Raw genomic sequence first — 18,450 nt, 5'->3', positions numbered from 1 at the left:
GCCCTCCACAGATGGCCTCCGTGCTTGGGTACGAGCGGGTGGGGGCAGGCAGCACCCCTCCGGCCATGCTGCTCCCAGAAGAGGCTTTCTCAGACTTGCTGAGGCGGCATCTTTTCAGCAAGTGTTTGCACTTTCACTTGGGAACAGAGCTCCACAGACTTGCCCAAGAGGGCGCCATGGCAGGGGCAGCCCCATCTCCCGGGCAAAGGGTCAGCGAGATGGGCTCCTCTGCCCCCATGACTGTGGGTCCAGCCACTAAGGGCCTCCTCCTCCTCCTCCTCCTCCTCTTCCTGCCCCAGCTGCCCACATTGGCGTCGGCATCAGCGGCCAGGAGGGGATGCAGGCGGTGCTGTCCAGCGACTTCTCCTTTGCCCAGTTCCGCTACCTGCAGCGGCTGCTCCTGGTCCACGGCCGGTGGTCGTACATCCGGATGTGCAAGTTCTTGGCCTACTTCTTCTACAAGAACTTTGCCTTCACTCTGGTCCACTTCTGGTACGGGTTCTTCTCCGGCTTCTCTGCACAGGTAGGCCCTGCCGCCACGCTGCTGCTGGCAATGTTGCCAGCCAAGGGGTGTGTGTGTGTGTGTGTGTGTGTAGTTCTGACTGTGCGCCTTGTGATGATGGACAGCCACTCCAGAGTGTGTGTGTGTGGGGGGCCTCCATCTGTCCAGTCCTGTCAAGGCAGCCTTGACCAGAAAAGGGCAGAAGCGCTGCTGCTGTGAATCCTTATGCTCGAGTCAGTGGACGGGGAGGGCAGAGGCCAAGCCCCCCCCCCCGCCAGCACAGGGGCGGCTGGGAGGGCCCCCTCCTGGCCCGGCTACATGCCTGTGCCAGCTCTCATTTCCTCCCTGTGCCCTGGTGGACGGAAACGACACCCAGAGAGGCCTCTTGCCCTTTGGGCCTCCCTGCAGAAGCCTCAGAAAGACCCCTCATTTCGGGAATGCCCGGCACCTCGTTGCTTTTAAATCTCAGGGTCTGATGACCCTCATCTTATTTTTAAGACTCCTTCCTGTGGTATTTCTTAGCATGCCACAGGCAAGGCCATTCACTGCTTGCTCATCTGCTCACCACAGTCTTGTGAAGCAGGACACAATTGGTTCCATCTGATGGAGGAGGAGAATCACGATCTGCTCCAAGCGACCCTCGCGTGGCCTGTTTGTGCCTGGCAGCCGCCACGGAGGTGGCCGGCCGGACACACAGAACAGTGTGGGTGCAGGCCAGGAGGTTTTCCTGGGCACCGCAGCAGGCAGCCGGGAGTGGAACACACAGGGATGGCGGATGGGAAGGGAAGCGCTTTGCAAGCCACGCGCCTCTGCTTGGCATGCAGAAGGCCCCAGGTTCCCTCCCTGGCAGCATCACCAGGAAGGGCTGGGAAGATCCCTGCCTGAAACTTTGGAGGAGCTGCTACCAGTCAGAGTATTCTGAGCTGGAGGGACCAATGGCCTGACGCAGTAGGCAGCAGCATCCTATGCTCCTCAGGATCCCAGGGCCAAACTCAAGAGAGGCACAAATCCCACTGCCATCTCTAGCTTGCAAGGGGAGACGAGAGCCGTGGCTGACTTTGGGGCTAGAACATAAGAACAGCCCTGCTGGATCAGGCCCAAGGAAGCCCATCTAATCCAGCCTCCTGTTTCACACAGTGGCCCACCAGATGCCACTGGAAGCCTACAGGCAGGAGTTGAAAGGGGCCTGCCCTCTCTCCTGCTGTGACTCCCCTGCAACTGGGACTCAGAGGCATCCTGCCTTTGAGGCTGGAGGTGGCCCACAGCCCTCCGACTAGTAGCCGTTGATAGAACTCTACTCCATGAAGTTACCCAAACCCCTCTTAAAGCCGTCCAGGTTGTTGGCTGTCACTACATCTTGGCTAATCCCAAGCCTTGTGAGTTTAGATGGCGGGAGTCAAGCAGTTGTGGAGTAACTGTGATGTGTATTTCTGCCTTGTGCATTGATAACTTTGTTCGATTTGATAACGTTGGTTCCCCTGTGTGGTACTTTTAAAACAGTGTTTATTTAAAACAGGGAGCCAGTGTGGTGTAGTAGCTAGAGTGCTGGACTAGGACCGGGGAGACCCGAGTCCAAATCTCCATTCAGCCATGAAACTAGCTGGGTGACTCTGGGCCAGTCACTTCTCTCTCAGCCTAACCTACTTCACAGGGTTGTTGTGAAAGAGAAACTTAAGTATGTAGTACACCACTCTGGGAGGAAGAGCGGGATATAAATGTAAAAATAATAATAATAATAATAATAATAATAGTAGTAATAGTAATTACAAAAAGCAACTTTGCTGGGAACAGCCTATATTCTGCGACGATATCTATAACAACAGCAACAACATTGACAATAAAATTCAGCCATCCCAGGTCCTTGCGAAGGACTCGATGTCTGGATAAAACAAACCAGTCAACAACACCTGTCTGACTGTGTAAACAAGAAATAATAATAATATTCAAAACAGTGTTTATTATTTAGAACTGTGTTTCTGGGGCAGGTGAGAAATGGACAGAAAATCCACCTGTCTGCTGTGTCCACGTGCCAAGTGCTGGAACTGCATGTGAAACAGTTGCATCAGACGGGCAGCCAAGTCCCTTCCTGGGCACGACCCCAAGGGCAGGATGTGGCCAAGGCTCCAGGAGCCCTCCGTCCTCAGGAGTCGGGGAGGGAGGGCAAGGCAGGGGCAGCTGCCTCTCCTTCCTGGAGCTCTGCTGCTCCTCTCTCTCCCATCTCACCCGGCCCCAACATTACTGAGAGCCACACTACCTGCAGGCTGGTCATTTGTCCAGGTAGAGCTGGGTGGTTAACTCAGCTCTACCTGATGAATGGCCAGCCTGCAGGCAGTGCATGGGGCAGAAGGCAGAGGAGCAAATGGAGCTCCAGGAAGGAGAGGCAGCTGTGCCTCCTTTGCCTCCCCCCCCCCCCGCCCCGCCCCGCCCGCCCGCCTTAGGACCAGCCGCTCTGGAAGAGTTTCCCCGGAGGGACCAGCAGCCGCTCCCATCCCCGGAAGCCCCTTCCCTTTCCACTGGCCTCAGGTGGATCACTGCTGCCCCCTGCTGGCGGCGGCTTGTCATTGCCAGGACTTGCCTGCACTCACGGTGGGAGCCAGCTGGGATTTTGCACCCAGGAAGCTCAGCCGTGCAATGGACACAGAGAATCCGGCCTGGGTTGGGGCTGAAAAAGCTGGCCGTTACCAACAGGAGGCCCGGGCTAGGACACAGGAAGGCATCGCCTGGGTGGTGGAGCCCCAGCCATTCCTTTCAAGGAAGGAATCCACGGGACAAAAATAAGGGCTTTGCCTGCACCCTCAGCCAAGGGCTGCATTCTAACTGGCCGAGGAGGGGGGAGGCTGCCCACCGCCCACCCTCCTCCCTCCTGGCCAGAGCTGCGGGGCAGGCGAGGGGTGGTGGCCCTCGGCTGTCCTCCTCGCAGCTGCTTCTCTCTCCTCTGCCGAAACGCTGAGGAGGCCCGACGCCCGCCCACCAGGGCTCCCTCTAACAGGGAGTCCCAGATTCTCCCCCAGACAACGGAGAGGGCAGTTGTCAAAGCCACGCCAGCCCCAGACATCACGGCTGAGCAGAGATTAGAACCCCGGCCTCCCCCCCCCCACCTTCTGCTCAGCATGAAGGAGGAGGCTGGGCCCCATCTTGGCTCTTGAGCAGGCTGGCCCCAGAGCAGCCCTGCCTGTCTCCATCCCAGGGAAGGGCCCCGGGCCCCTTTCTGGCTCTGCCTTGCTGGGAAGCCCCTTCCCTGCCCCGCGGACAGAGCTGCCTCCTTGCTGGTGGCCCTCGCCCCTGCCCTGCACACAGAGACCCCCCCTCACTCCCCCCCCCGCATGTCTCCTCCGCAGACGGTGTACGACGAGTGGTTCATCACCCTCTACAACCTGGTGTACACGGCCCTGCCTGTGCTGGGGATGAGCCTCTTTGACCAGGTACGCTTGCCTTGCCACGCCCGGCCTTCTGCCCGGGGGGGGGTTCCCCCCCACAGGCCCAGCCCCAGAGCAGGGGGGCAGCTCTGCCGCGTGGAGGCCCGGCCTCGGGGAGCTTGCCGCCTTGGCCCGGGGGAGGGTCTCCTGGCTGGGACGGGGGCAGGAGCCGTTTCAGCGGTGGCCTTGGAGGACAGGCCCCGGGCTGGGGGAGGCGGAGGGCCGGCAGCCCCGTGGCAGTGACGGGCCCCCTCCCTCTCCCCCCGCCAGGACGTGGACGACCGCTGGAGCCTGCACTTCCCCCAGCTCTACTTGCCCGGGCAGCAGAACCTCTACTTCAACCAGAGGGAGTTTGTCAAGTGCCTGGGCTACAGCATCTACAGCTCGCTGGTGCTCTTCTTCGTGCCCTACGGGGCCATGCTCAACTCCACGCGGAGCGACGGGAAGGCCGTTGCCGACTACCAGTCCTTTGCCCTCACGGCCCAGACCTGCCTGCTCATCGTGGTCTCTGTCCAGGTAAGGGGGGGGCTGGGGGGGTGCAGTGCGGCCTGGCCTCGGGGGACTCAGTTCTGGTGGTGGTGGTGGTGGTGGGGGCAACTCAGACATGTTCCCCCCGTCTCACGTGGACAGCGCGGGTGGGAGTGTTCTGGATGAGTCCCCACCCTCCTTCCCAAGGTCACTGTGGACCCCATCCGAAAGGCCTTTCACAGCATGTCTCACTTGATAGGCTTTGGGGCTCACTGGGGGTCATCGGTGCTTGGCTGTTTCATCATCTTGGACCCTGGCCAGCGGCTGGTTTTGCACTGGAGAAGGGGAGGGGGTTGCTAGAGCCCCACTCCTGCGGGCTGCGCTGCGTGCCTGGATGGGACCCCCACGGAGTCCCGTTTCCACAGCCCCTCTGGGCTGGCAGCTGTCCTAAGACCATAAGGCGGGGTGGACGAGGCTGTCACCCTGGGGCGGAGTCCCTGCAGAGTTTTGCCTGCAGAGGTCCCAGATGTAATCCCTGGCAGCATCTTCAGGTAGGGCTGAGAGGGACCCTTCTCTAACGCCGTCGTTCGCTGCTGCCAGTTGGTGTAGGCGATACTAAGCTACGGGGGCAAATGGTCTGACTCAGTTGAGAGCAGTGGGCCAATGCACAGCAGGGCTGCTGCTCGCCGGAGACCCCTTTGCGGCTGCTGAAGGGTCCCCGTTCCCTGCTTCCCTCTGAGTCAAGCCCCTCAGCAGCTCAAAGCAAGGCCCCCCCCCCCGCTTACCAGGGACAGCCGTAAGGGGGGGAGGGGGAGGAAGAGCCCTCGTCTTCCTCTTTGTTCTCCGGAGCAGGGAGGAAAACAGCCGCTTTTCACAGCTTGACTTGTTAAACCTTTTCTCATGGAGGCCCAGGCAACGGTGTGGCTGCTCTGGGGTCTCTAGTCTTTTCTGAGGCTCTCGCCAGGCGGCCGCCACTTCTCCGCGGAGAAAGAGCTGCAGATCCCAGGAGTCTTTTTGAAAGGAGATGGGGGGGGGGGCTTTGGCTCCTGCCTCCTCTTCCTCGTCGGCCAGGGGGACTGAGCAGGACCTTCTTCCCAAGATGACCCTGGGAGGGGACCGAGGTGCTCCTCTTACCCCTGGACTTCGGGGCCAGAGTCCAGGGCCTCCGCCACACCCCCTGGGCCCCACAGATCCTCTCCAGTCTGTCCTGGGCGGGGTGGTTTGTGCCCTCAAGAACCTACGTCCTGGGAAATGATGCTTACCTTGTGGGGTGGGGGAGCTCGCCCACGGCCTCGAGGAGGTCCAGGCTCCAGAATTAGCTGGGGGGCCCTCTGGGAGTGCCCCCAATGGAGACTGGGGGGAATCCGCACGGGCAGACCTCGAGGGAGGGGGAGGGACCCTCCTTCTGTGTGCTGCGGGTGTCTCTCTCCACACCCTGGCTCTTGGCCCCCTGGCCACTGGCATGGGGGGGCCACCCGCCCGGGCAGCTTTCTGGCGAGACCCCTGGGGGGGGGCCGAGGGGCCAGAGGCGGTGGGTGTCGCCGTGCGGGATGTGGCGTGCCCCTCGCTGGGCCTGCTGGATCCACGGGCCTCTCCTTGCAGATGGGGCTGGACACTGCCTACTGGACGGCCGTGAACCAGCTCTTCATCTGGGGCAGCCTGGCTGTCTACTTTGCCATCACCTTCGCCATGTACAGCGATGGGACGTACCTGGTCTTCACCGCCTCCTTCCCCTTTGTCGGTAAGCCTGCGAGTGGGGCTGGAGCCCCCTTTCTCTCTCAGGCCGCCTCCGCCTGGGGGACGCCTCCCGTCCGGACAGCCCCCCCCGCCACACAGGAGGCTGATGGCCCAGAGGTGGGGGGGGCGGGCGGGGGGGCACGGGCTTGTCCGACTGCACCCCCTCAGTGCCCTGGAAGAAAGAGCTCCGATGCAGGCACAGCCTCTCCTAACGGGGGTGCCACTGGCTGCGGGGGGGGGGGGGGCGGGCAGGAAGGCAGAGGGAGCTCTGAAGGAGCCACCCCCCACACACACACACCCCAGGCTGAGGATTGGGACCCCGAAGGCGTCTCTTGCCTGGGCTCTCGCTTTGGGGATGGGCCCCCCTCAGCACACACACAGACACCCCCCCCCCGCTCTCTCCCGATGGCCGCAGCCTCTCTCAGGGCTTCTCCTCCTGTGCTTCCTCTGGGCAGGCTCCGCCCGGAACACCCTCAGCCAGCCCAGCGTGTGGCTGGCCATCTTCCTCTGCGCCACCCTCTGCGTCCTGCCCGTGCTGGGCTTCCGCTTCCTGAAGGTGCAGCTCCGGCCGACCCTCAGTGACAAGGTAACTCCCTGCCGGGATGGGCCGGTCCCAGCCCCGCCCCCCTGCCTGCCCCCCTGCCTGCCTGCCTGCCCCGCTGCTGCTGCTGCTGCGGAGGATGCCGATGATGCTTCTGGAGCCCAAGAGAGATTAGAGGCTCGGCAGCAGGGAGAGCCCAGGGGAGCCTCCTCCCTGGGGAGGCCATGGAGGAGCGCCTGGCGGAGAGGGGCCCTGGGTGCTCTGCAGGTGAGGGAAGGAAGGGCCACTGCCCAAAGCAGCCAGCCGCCCCAGCAGTCGGGCCCTGGAGGGCTGGGGGGGGGGCCAGGATTTCAAGCCCAGCAGCTCAGCGGCCCGGCCCACCTGCTGTGCCCCCTCCACAGGCCTGCTGAGAGGCACCCCTGCCCAGGCAGGGCGGGAAAGAGAGGAGCAGCCCAGCTGTCTCCTCCTCCGCCGCCACCCCGCTGGCTTGTCAGGACGAGCCACGACTGTGTGGCAGTGAATGAGTCTGGCCGGATCTGGTCTCCCTTTGGTCCCTCCTGGATGCCCGAGACCAGCCATGCAGCTCTGCTGCCACCTAGTGTTTCCTTGGGGCACTTTCGTCCTGCCAGCCCCCAAGCAGCCTCTGGTGGGGTGGGGGGGTCACTGGCTTCCTGGCTGCCCACAGGAGCACCCCCCCCCCAGCATTTCCCACCACAGGCCTCTGCCCTGGGACACAGGAGAGCCAAAGCCGGTCAGCAAGGGAAGGCAGGGCTGGGCCAAGGGGACCAGCAGCCTGGCCAGGTCTAAGGCAACTGGCCGTCTCTTTAGAGCAGGGATTCTCCAACTTGGGTCCTCAGGTGTTCTTGGACTTCAACTTCCATAATCCCCAGCCTCAGTGGCCTTTGGTTGGGGATTATGGGAGTTGAAGTCCAATAACACCTGAGGACCCAAGTTGGAGAATCCCTGCTTTAGAGGTTGGGAAGCAACGTAATGCTACCGGCCGTATCGCATGCGTGGCCTTGAGGTTGGGGGCCAGGGATAGACTGGGGCTTCTGTGGGGGTACCGACCGGCCTGCTGCCCAACAGAGTTCCTAACTGAGCAGACAGACTTTGGGTCTCGGGCTTGGCGTTGGAGTCCCCCTGCCTTATAGGGGTGGGGGGCTTCAGTGTTCATCTGACCCGCTTCAAAACTGGCCCCTTGGTATACGGAAGAATTACGGGGGCTGAAGTGACGAGGTAGATGACTGGAGCACAAGTGGAGGAAGACTCGACTCGAATCCGACAGATTACAAAGTAGAGAGCATTTGAACTTCTGTGCTCAGGTAATACATGTGGCAAAGAAGCTATTCTTTTCTGCCTGTATTGCACCCACAAGCTCACATCCAGGGGAGTTGTTCAGGGCTGTGAGAGGGCTAGTACGTGCCCCTCCTCCCTTGAATCAGAATTTGGAGCCATCAGTTACCCACTGTGACGTTTTTAATGAGTTTCAAATTAAATGAATGAATGAAAGATCTTGTATTCGGGCCAACTTAGACTCAGTGTCTGATGCGAAAGTGTCCAGCAACTCCCCTTATGTGGTTAAGCTGAATCAGTTTCAGTTTGTGACTCCTGAGGATGTGGACAAGCTGCTTGGAACGGTGCGGCCGCCTGTTCTCTTGACCCTTGTCCATCATGGCTGACCTATCAGCCAGGGGGTTGTTGTAGAAGGCTCAGTAGATATTATAAATGCTTCTCTAAAGGAGGGCAGGATGCTTTCCTGTCTTAAGGAGGCAATCATTAGACCACTTCTGAAGACGCCTGCCTTGGATCCCTCAGAGTTAAGCAACTATAGGCCTGTCTCCAACTTTCTGTGGCTGGGCAAGGTGAAGGACACTGAGAAGGTGGTGGACTTCCAGCTCCAGGTGATCTTGGAGAAAACTGCTTATCTAGACCCATTTCAAACTGGCTGTTGCGTGGGCAATGGGATCACACTTCCCCAGAAGGAACAGGTGCGCAGTCTGAGGGTGCTTCTGGGCACAAAACTCTCCCTGGTGTCCCAGGTTGAGGCAGTGGCCAGAGGTGCCTTTTATCAGCTTTGGCTGATACACCGGCTGAGCCTGTTTCTTGAGATAAATGACCTCAGAACATTAGCACATCCGCTGCTCACCTCCAGACTTGACTAGTGCAATGCGCTCTATGTGGGGCTGCCTTTGTCCAGAAGCTGCAGTTGGTTCAGAATGTGGCAGCCAAGTTGGTCTCTGGATACCAAAAGGATCAACAGAGTCACACTCCCCCCTGCCGCCGTCAATCCCTAATTGGAGATCATCCAACAGGCCAACCAAGGCCGACTCAACCTCATAGCCTGCTCGAAAACCAGTTTGAAATGGGTCAAGATAATCCACTTCCTCCAAGACAGCCTGGAGCTGAGACACCACCACCCTCAATCAACTTGCCCAACCATGGGAGGTTGGAGACAGGCCTATAATTGCCCAATTCTGAGGGATCCAGTGCAGGCCTCTTCAAGAGTGGTCTAATAATTGCCTCCTTGAGGCAAGGAGGTATCCTGCCCTCCCTCAGAGAAGCATTAATGATCTTAATAAGACCCTCTGCAATAACCTCACTGTTGGATCGTATAAGCCATGTTGGGCAAGGGTCAACGAGGACAGGTGGTGAGGTGCAGTGACCCAAGTATCTTGTCCACATCCTTGGGAGTCACAAACTGAAGGAGTCACAAAACTCTTTAGCAGGGGGAGAGCAACTGCCCTCTCCAACCCCTGCACAGCATCCCTCCAGTGGCTGTTGCTGGTATTGCTTATGCTTATTTTTTTAGATTGTGAGCCCTTTGGGAAAGGGGGCCATTCTATCTATCTATCTATCTATCTATCTATCTATCTATCTATCTATCTATCTATCTATCTATGTAAACTGCTTTGGGAACTTTTGTTGAAAAGCGGTATATAAATATTCAAATATAATGAATGAACTGGCTACGTTTTGAATAATACAAATGTCCGTTTTGATTGACCGAGCAAGAATATCAGAGGCCCTCTGGAAGTCACGGCTTCTCCCCCGTGGCTGGAGGCTTCACGGAGAAGGGGCAGCCTCCCCCGGCCCCCTCCCCGCAGCCAGCTGCTGAGGGCTGCTTAGCTGTTCAGGACAGACCCTGCTCACACGTCCGCCTGCCCCCCTCCTACCGCTCTGGCACAATGGGCCACATCCATGATCTCTGCTTAGGCGTAGACAAACGGTTGCATTAAGACCCCGCACCCACCCACCCAGCCACCCCCCGCCCACAATGGTGGGGAAGCGCTGCTCAGAGTCTGGAGTGTGGCTCCTGCTGTGGGTTGGCCCAGGGGCCGGGGAAAGCCCTTTCACGGAGCCTTGCCACGGTGGTCTGTCCCCAAAGAGCTGCGGTTGGAGCAGGCAGGCCCGGGAGGGGCGGCCGCGTGGTCCTCCTGCTTGCGCTGGGCCTCTTGGGCAGCTCAGCCCTCTCTCTGGTTGGTTGCAGGTGCTGTGCCAGGTGCGGGAGCTCCGGAAGAGGCCCCCGCCTCCCCCGCCCAAGCGGCCGCTCCGGCGCAGCATTTCCCGGCGCTCCGGCTACGCCTTCTCCCACCAGCACGGCTTTGGGGCCCTCATCACCTCGGGACAGAACATGCGGGCCAAGCTGCCTTTCCGCGCCACGGGCTCCTTCTCGCCCAACAGCGAGAAACTCAAGCTGAAGTGAGAGAGGAGAAGAGCCTCCAGGACTCCCGCCCAGCCCGGGACTCTGCCCAGGGGCTACTGCGGAGGAGGCCCCCTCTGGCGGTGGCGGCTGCTGGGGACGGCCTTCTCTTCCCAGGGGTGGCAGGCGCTCTGGGCCGGGGTGGGGGGAGCAGAGCAGTCCTTCTGAGTATACACACACACACGTGCAACCCCCCGCCCAGTGGAGAAAGGGGAAGACGCAGCAGCCTCCTCTTCCCACCGTGGCTCCATCCCAGCAGAGTCCTGCCCCAAGGGGGGCAAAGGTGGACTCCACAGCAGCAGCAGCAGCAGCAGCAGCAGCAAGCCTTCCTCCCCGAAGGGCCCAGGCTGGTCCAGAGCGCCCCACCCTAGACAAAGAGGGTGCCCACTCCCTGCCATGCTTGGCTCCATTTGCAGCTGTCCCTCCGGAATATGGGGCAGGGAAGCCCACCCTTGGCCAAGGCGCAGGGGCGTAACGAGGAGGCTGCAGTGGGCCCAGAGACAACGCTCTGAAACGGGCCCCTCGCTGATACACACACGCGCACTCACTTCACATGTGACTTGCCTTGGGGGGCCCCTCGAGGCGTGGGGGCCCCCAGGCAGCCGCCTCCCCTTGCTTCATGGGAGTTACCCCCCTGCCAGGGCAGCAGAGGCAAGAGCGGGGCTGACAGCGGGTGCTTTCCCCAGGGTGGTGACTGGTCCTTGGCACGCTCTGATGGGGCAGGATCGTGGCCCAGGCGTGATCTCACAAGGCCTCTTCTTTTTTAGAGCATGAAACTGACCAGTCTCCGTGCCCCCCCGCCCCGCCCCCCCGCCAGAGATCAGTCCCTCAAGTCTCCTTCCCACTCTCTTCTTTCCAGAGGGTGCTTTTTTTCCAACTTGAGCACCGCGTGTCTTGCGGGTGATTTTGCAGGTGGTCCAGCTGACATCCTGCCCTTCCTTTTAACTTCTTCGTGTGACCTGGATGCTGATCTGTGAGTCACCAGGGTCAGACCACTCCAGTCTCCGCTGATGAGGAAAGAGGCCGGCCTTGCCCTGGCGCAGGAGCAGGAGGGGCTGTAGAGAAGGGCCTCGGCAGGCAGCCTGTAGGTAGGCGGTGGGAGGGCTGGCTCCCGGGGGTGGGGGTCCTCCTTTCTTCTGGTTCTGGCCCTTTAAAAAAAGCGGTGCCAGGTTGATCACGTAAGAAGGCACCCATCTCGCTGAAATTTGGCTGGGATAATGGCCTCACGTGGGTCTAACATGCTCATTCTGTGCTGGCAAGAAAAAAAGCAGCTAGGAGTGTTTTGGTTACTTCCCCTTCTAGCCTGTGGCCAAAGCGCTGGGGAAAGAGACAAGGGAGCACGGAGGGGAGTTGCCCCCCCCGTGTGCCCCCCACCGGCTGCAGCCTCTCATGGAGCCACCTCCTCCTCCTCTCCCCCCTGCCGTCCCCCCCCCCCGTTTTATTTTTTAAAACCCCACAGGCAATATTGTGCCACACCACTTGGTCCCACCACCCCTCTCCAGCCCCCCCCCCATGAGTGAAAGAGCTGCCATTTAACACTGAAATATAAGAAGGAGGCCGTTGTGGCCCCGACTTGCCTGGAAGGAAGGCCTGCTGGGTTCCGTGGGGCTTACTCCCAGGAAGGTCTGCATCGGCTGCAGCCCAGGCATTCACAGGGGATGACCAGGCAGAAGGGAAAGGGATCCGTGCAGGGGGATTTCGGCGGGAAGTGGCTTAGGAAGCCACCAGCCGCCAAGTCAAGTGAACCAGCAGGAGACCCTGGAGACCACCTCCAAGCCCCATTTCTTCCATCTCGGGCGCCTCAGAAGCAAGTGGTGGAGTGGATGCTGCAGGCCATTGGGCACGTCCCCAGGAGCCCGTGCACAGAAGCCCTGAGCCCACCTTTCTAGCCAGCTAGAGCTGGGAAGCCACCTGCTGACAAAGGGCCACCCCAGTGTGTGGGGGAGCTTTGCAGGGATGATGCACAGGCTGCGCCCCTCAGCACCCCCCCCCCACAGTCTGTGACCAAGGCAGAGGCCTGGATGCGCTCAAGCCAGGGGAGGGAGGCTCCCTTCTGCCCGCCTCCTGAAGGGCATCTTGGGGTCTGAGTCCCTGAGGGGGTCCTTCTGGGCTCAAGGCAAGGCAAGGCTTGGCAGGCATTTCGGCTCATGGAGGGGAGAATCCTCTGAACAGCTTGGCTGGGTGGGCTTGCTGAATGCCCCCCCCCACACACACACACGTAGGGTGCTGCTGGCCGTACAGGTGTCCCAACACACACCCCCGCCCTGCGTGGGGAAGCATCAGTGGCCATCTGGGTGTGGGTGACCCCGCAGGACCTCACCACTGCCCCCTCCCTTCCTGCCAGAGTCCACCCTTTGGCTGTGGGATCTCCGCACACCCCCTGCCCCCGAGTACAGGACACCACCCTGGGAGTCAGCGTGCCTCCAGTCCTCTGAGCACAGGCAACTTTGCTGGGGCTCCCCCCTCTCGGCACTCCCCTTGCGAGGGTGAGGGGGGCGCCTGGCCAGATGTGTCTGGTGTGCTCAGGGAGGGGCAGAGCCAGCTCTCGCACACCTTCCTAGTTGCCCCCCCCGGACTCCAGACTGGGCAGGGGGCAGGGATGACAGCTCTTCATCAGGCCCTGGGTAGGATGGTGCTGTCGGTGGGGTGAGCAGGAAAGCCCCTGCTGGGGAGTGGGATGGAACAGAAGCTGTACACCCTCTAGCTTGATTCTGCTGGGCTCTGGTTCCCAGCGGGTGCTGGGCCCTCCTGGTCTGGCATCGAAGGGGGCACTGGAGACGCAGGGCCATGGGGCACTTGGTGCAATGGTCCAGAAAGGGGAGACGGTTGCCGTGGGCCAAGGGTGGGGCCTTGAGATGATGTGTGGGCGTTCCCAAGCCTCGGGGGTTACTTTGGTGGGATCATTGTTAATAAAACATGATATAAAACTCCCCTCTCTGTGGAGCCTCCTCTCTCCTCTTCTGGGGCCTGAGCAGAAAAGGGGTCAGCCGGCATTCCAGGAGAGCCAGTCAAGGGGGACAGGCAAGCTGGGGCATAGAGTTGCCATGTCCCCCCAAATCCCAGGTTGCACCTGGATGTTGAGCAGCCCACCCAGATTCGCCTGGATTTCAGCTTGCATTTAAATAATAATGTTTTAAAAGCTGAGCTCCAGCCCTTGTAGAAGTGGAGTTATGATGGAGCAAAACGTGCCGTCGCTCTTCTGCTCAGGAATTATTTCCCAGCCACATAATATGCAAATTAGGCACCCAGATTTGGAAAGCCGGAATATGGCTGCCCTACAGTGGGGCACCCTCTGCCGCTGGCCAGAAGTAAAGGGGGGGGAGGGGGCCTCTTCACCTCAGCCCCTTCCAGACTCCGACTGGAAGTGGCCTCAACTGCTGCCTGAGCCTTGGGTGCTGGGCTGCTCAATGGCAGCTGTTCTTGGACTACAGTTCCCAGCACCCCCAGCCACAGTGGCCAGGGATTATGGGAGTTGTAGGCCTACATCTGCAGGAGGGCCCCGGTGGAGCAGCCTCCCCTGATGGCCGCCAAAGTCCAGCAGCCCGACTTGTGGAGGAGCCCCCCCCCCGGCTGGAGCGCCCTGCCCAAGGGCTGGCCGGAGATCTCTGGGTGGGGCTTGGCCCCGCAGGGGAGGGGAGGGGAGGGGTTGGGCGGCCTGCCCAGCTCTGCTCCGCTGCTGCTGCTGCTGCGGGCCGGGGAGGACACGGGTGCTGCTGGGGAAACAGGCCGCCAGCAACTGCCCAGGGGCCAGAGCCACTCCCGGCTTCAGAGGCCCCCTTCCTTGGGTGGCCGCCACTTGCTCTGCTTTCAAGCATTCCTGAAGTCCTGGACTGTAAGACAAAAGCGGCAGCAGCGTTGAGATGGGGCTGAGTGGGAAATCAATCGGGTGGCCTCAGGTGCGTCGCTGCCACTCGCCCCCCAGCAATGTAGGGATGACCATTGGGCCCACTGGCCTTCCAAGGATCACATCCAGATAATACAAGCAAAAGGCTTTGCCCGCCGTGGGTGAGGGCAAAGGCTGCCTGTCCTGCCCCATTGCAACTGGTCTCCGGAGTCTGTGGGCCTCACAATTCCCTCCTCACTCTGCCGCTACCTTTGGTAGCTAGCAGGGGGGTGTTTTCGGCAGGCATGCCCCCGCAAAGAAGTGCTGCAGACACCAAGAGCAGCCGTGGCTGTGGCCGTCTTGGTAGTTTGGGAGCTGGAAAACCCATTGGGCAGCACAATGCGTCCTTCCCCAGTGCATTCTGGGAAGGAATGGCACACAGGTGGGGCAGCGAGGTTTTTTGGCTTGAGAACAATGCCCCACCCCTGGTTGCTTTTGGAAAACCAAAAGGTGGGGAGCATGGAGAGGGGGCTCTGGCTGTTGGCCGTTTGGGGTGCCAGAAGCTGAGAACTGGGGGTGGGGAGGGGCGGCATGCAGGCTGCCCTTCTCACCTTGCCCCCCAACACTGCCTGCTTTTAGCTGGTGCAACCAGGTGCCTCCTTCCGCCCCCCCCCTTCTTTCAAGACTGCCTCCTGCGTCTGGCTGGGCCTCCAGGTACGCACACACAATTGCACACACACACACACACCTCCCTTTGTTCAGATCCGTGATGCTGCCTTCCTTCTCCACCCCCCCCCCTCCTTGATCAGCCGGCCTGCTGGGCCTGTCACTGGTCTCGCCTAACGATTTGGGGGCTCCCCCCTCTCCGGGCAAAAGTGAGCCCTCATGCCACCTCTTTCCCTCCCCATAACCACTCTCATGGGGGCACCCCCAGCAGCACTCCCCAGAGTCATAGCCTCACTCAGGCCCATAATTAAGACCACTCCAACTGCAGGCTCAGCAAATAAAACGCCGCCCTCGTGGGTGGCGAAGGGCCTAAAGTGGCCCATGGTTTGAGAAATGGTCATCATGCACCCTTGAAAAGGGCCGCCCCAATGATCAGGGGCTGGAGCGACTCCCCTTCCCCACCCCAGGAGGGAAGACCAGGAGGGCCTTTGGGCCTTTTTCATTCAGAACGAAGGGCAGAGGATGAGACAGGACAGGTGTGTGGAATTGTGCAGGGTGTCGGTCAAGTGGGTATTAGTGATGACTCCAATGGGGGTCCTGGAGGAGGATCCCTCAGACGAAGACCCAGCACAGGGGGGGGCGGGCAGGTTGGAACGCCGGTCCACTCAGCAGAGCCAGAGCCGACTGGGCTGCAGGCCCCTCTGCCTCCTCCCCTCCCTCCTGATGAAGCCTCCGAGGCCTCCGCTGAAGTCGACCTTTGGCCAGAGTACAGGCTCAGAGGGAGGAGAGGCTGGCCAGAAGGAGCAGGTGTCCCAGCTCTGACCCAGCTGCATCTCCCGGACAAGGCCCAGCTGCAGTGATGGGCGGGGCTCTCACCACACTGCCTGTTTAAAGCCGCCCGAAAGCTGGGTCTGTGCTGGAAAGAATAATTGGTCTGTGGTGACCAGCCCTACCCTGAGCAACCTTGACCTGGAAATCTGGACCTGTTTGTTGTTGTCTGGCCCCGGTTCGTGTTTACCCTGATCCTGTGGAATTCCCGGTGTTGACTTCTGGCACCGTTTGTGACTACTCTCCGTTCCCCTCTGAAAAGAGTAATTTTCGCAGCTGCTGGGCAGTCAGTCAAGACAGGTCAGGGAGCCATCACTCCTTGGACCTGATCCAGCAGGGCTTCTTCCTATGTTCTTGTGTATGTTGTGCACCCTCGATGTAAAAGATGTTAAGGGGCTTAGATAAATTTATGGAGGACAAGTCTATCAGTGGCAACTAGTCTGAGGGCTATAGGCCACCTCCAGTCTCGGAGGCAAGATGCCTCTGAATGCACTTGCAGGGGAGCAACAGCAGGAGAGAGGGCAGGCACAGATCTCTTGCCTGTGGGCTTCCCAGGGGCATCTGATGGGCCACTGTGTGAAACAGGATGCTGGGCTAGATGGCCTTGGGCCTGAGCCAGCAGGGCTGTTCTTATGTTCTTATGACCACTAAACCAACCTTGGTGTTATGGATGGTCCATAAACATATCAGAACCAGAGGTACCAACTCAGAAGTATGTGAAATATAGGCCTGTGTCTGATTTTATTTTATATTAAGAAATGAATTAACTCCTGAACTCAAGGTGAACTGGCATACTGCTCTCCCTGCTCTGTGAAGGGAGGAGGCAATCCAGCATTGTATTGTAAAAATGGATATGCAAGGAAACACAAAAGCCAGGCCTGAATGCTGAATGCTATATCCATATGCTAAAATGCCACTGACTGCCAGATGTCTGTGGAAGAGGCCAGGGGCTGAACTCCTCTTTCCTGTTGCAAGAAATCCATGCTAATTCTTGCCAAAGATTAACTCAATCGCTCTCTATAGAGATTCAACATAGGAAGATGCATACAGAGATCTGCCTGTAGACTTTAATTCTTACCTCACTGATGCTTCTGCCCTAGCCATGTTACTTTAAATATTCTCATGTTATAATTACACACTAGGTAATTATAGTTACACAAGAAATAATGTAATTGCTGTCTCACAACTAATTCTCTCACTAACTCCTGACTTTTAACACCTTTTGGGGGAAGATGCAATTTGGAGCTCTGAGATGCAGATTTGCTTTGGGCAATGTCCCCCCTCCCCTCCTAAGCGCACAGTTTACAGAAGATGAGATTGAGATCTCTCTGGACTGGCCAATATCCTGAATAATTAAAAAGACATTTTTCAGAAGGTAGCAGCAAGTTGTCACCTTTTGGGACCCAGGAAAAGATGAGATTTTTATAGATCAAAGGAAAATACACTATAAAGAAGGAGGCTACTAGACAGAAAGTCAGCAATCTTGTGCCTACAGCAAGATTTGCTCACAGCAATGCCAGAGTTTGCTGCTAAGCCACGGAGCTAGAGGCAGGAACTCTGTCCATGGACAGGAACTGTCTCCTACAAGCAGACTTATGCCTACGGGCAATCTTGCTCACACAAAGATCCCAGAGTTTGCTGCTAAGCCGCGGGGCAGAAGCAGGAACTCTGTTGATGGACAGGAGCTGTCTGTGACTTCTACTGTGCAGTGAGAAGTCAAGACTTCTCCAGCCATGGTGCTCTGGCTCTCAGCCATGGTCTGAGCAACTGCAAACGCTCCTGTCTCCTGCCAAGCGCCTCACTCCTTCAAGCTGAAGAAGTCCACCGCTCTCAAGTCTCTCTGATCCGGGTAAATATGCTGCTCCATTGCAAGCCTTGGGCCCCTCCATCCTTTCCCCTCCTCCCCCCCCACCCTTTCCCTCTACTAATTCCTGAACTATGCCAGCCCTCAGCTTTTCTCCTCCCCCCTCTTTTCCATCTATGTCTGAATTGTATTAGGCTCTAGGAAGATTTAATGCACACACATACGGTAGTTAGGAACACGCTGGATATTGGTACTGGCTAGGATGTTCTGTTTAGATACTGTTAGTAATATTGATAGAGTGTTCTGCTTTCTGCTAGATTATATTGTTACTCTTTTATACTCAATAAAGCCCATTGAATCTTTGAGGATTGGCTTGATCTCCTTTCTTCCTTGCGCCCAGATCCTACATGGTCATCATATAAAAGAACTTGGTCACTTGGTGACACTATGAGCCAGGCCTAATTTGGTATGCTAGCTAATAAGCAGATTTAGTATATAAATCAGGCCTGGACTTTAACATTGGTGGATGGTCACCTTAAGGAGATCGTCCCCACAAGCTAGAAGCCCATTTCCAGCAGCAACGATATTTGCCTTGAAAGCTGATAGCACCCAAAGGAGGGTCATATATTAACTGCGTCACTGACATTACCTCAACCATTCTTACAACATCATTATCCTTCTATTTGTAAACAAAGCGCATGTGATATTGGTGAGGAAGGGACAGAATTGGGCATTGATGGGGAGCAGAAAGGTGAAACCTAGAGTTGGGAGAGTTGTCAGAATGTATTTCTTAATTTTCTTGTTTGGAATAGTATATTTTGTTACTTTCACGATGTTGCCTCCTCCTCCTCCTTTCCTAACCCTAAGCCTTACTGGCCCAGTTTCCTCTTGGGTCCACTCTGTTTACCCCAGGGAGAATGGCTCTTTTGTCCATCTCCCGTAGAGGTTTTCTAGCACCTTCTGGA

General features: G+C 58.4%; 1 protein-coding gene across 7 annotated transcripts in view; it reads left to right on the top strand.

Moving 5' to 3' along the window:
- LOC128345780 (phospholipid-transporting ATPase ID-like) overlaps positions 1-17,848 on the top strand; it is an 88,615-nt gene extending 70,767 nt beyond the window's left edge. For 4 of the 7 annotated variants that reach the window (XM_053298237.1, XM_053298236.1, XM_053298240.1 and 1 more), the window contains exons 24-26: positions 300-523; positions 3,841-3,924; positions 4,189-4,324. In XM_053298237.1, the coding sequence (XP_053154212.1) occupies positions 300-523; positions 3,841-3,910 (294 nt within the window). In that variant the 3' untranslated portion in view covers positions 3,911-3,924; positions 4,189-4,324. Of the gene's footprint in view, positions 1-299; positions 524-3,840; positions 3,925-4,188; positions 4,435-5,988; positions 6,128-6,578; positions 6,710-10,151 lie in introns of those variants that run through there. The other 3 variants (XM_053298233.1, XM_053298234.1, XM_053298235.1) reach the window with 1 other exon arrangement.
- The last annotated feature ends 602 nt before the right edge of the window (positions 17,849-18,450 follow it).

The sequence above is a fragment of the Hemicordylus capensis genome, chromosome 2 (genome assembly GCF_027244095.1).
Source record: "Hemicordylus capensis ecotype Gifberg chromosome 2, rHemCap1.1.pri, whole genome shotgun sequence".
Taxonomy (NCBI): domain Eukaryota; kingdom Metazoa; phylum Chordata; class Lepidosauria; order Squamata; family Cordylidae; genus Hemicordylus; species Hemicordylus capensis.
The sequence above is the reverse complement of the archived record's forward strand: the minus strand, read 5'-3'. Positions and strand labels throughout refer to the sequence as shown.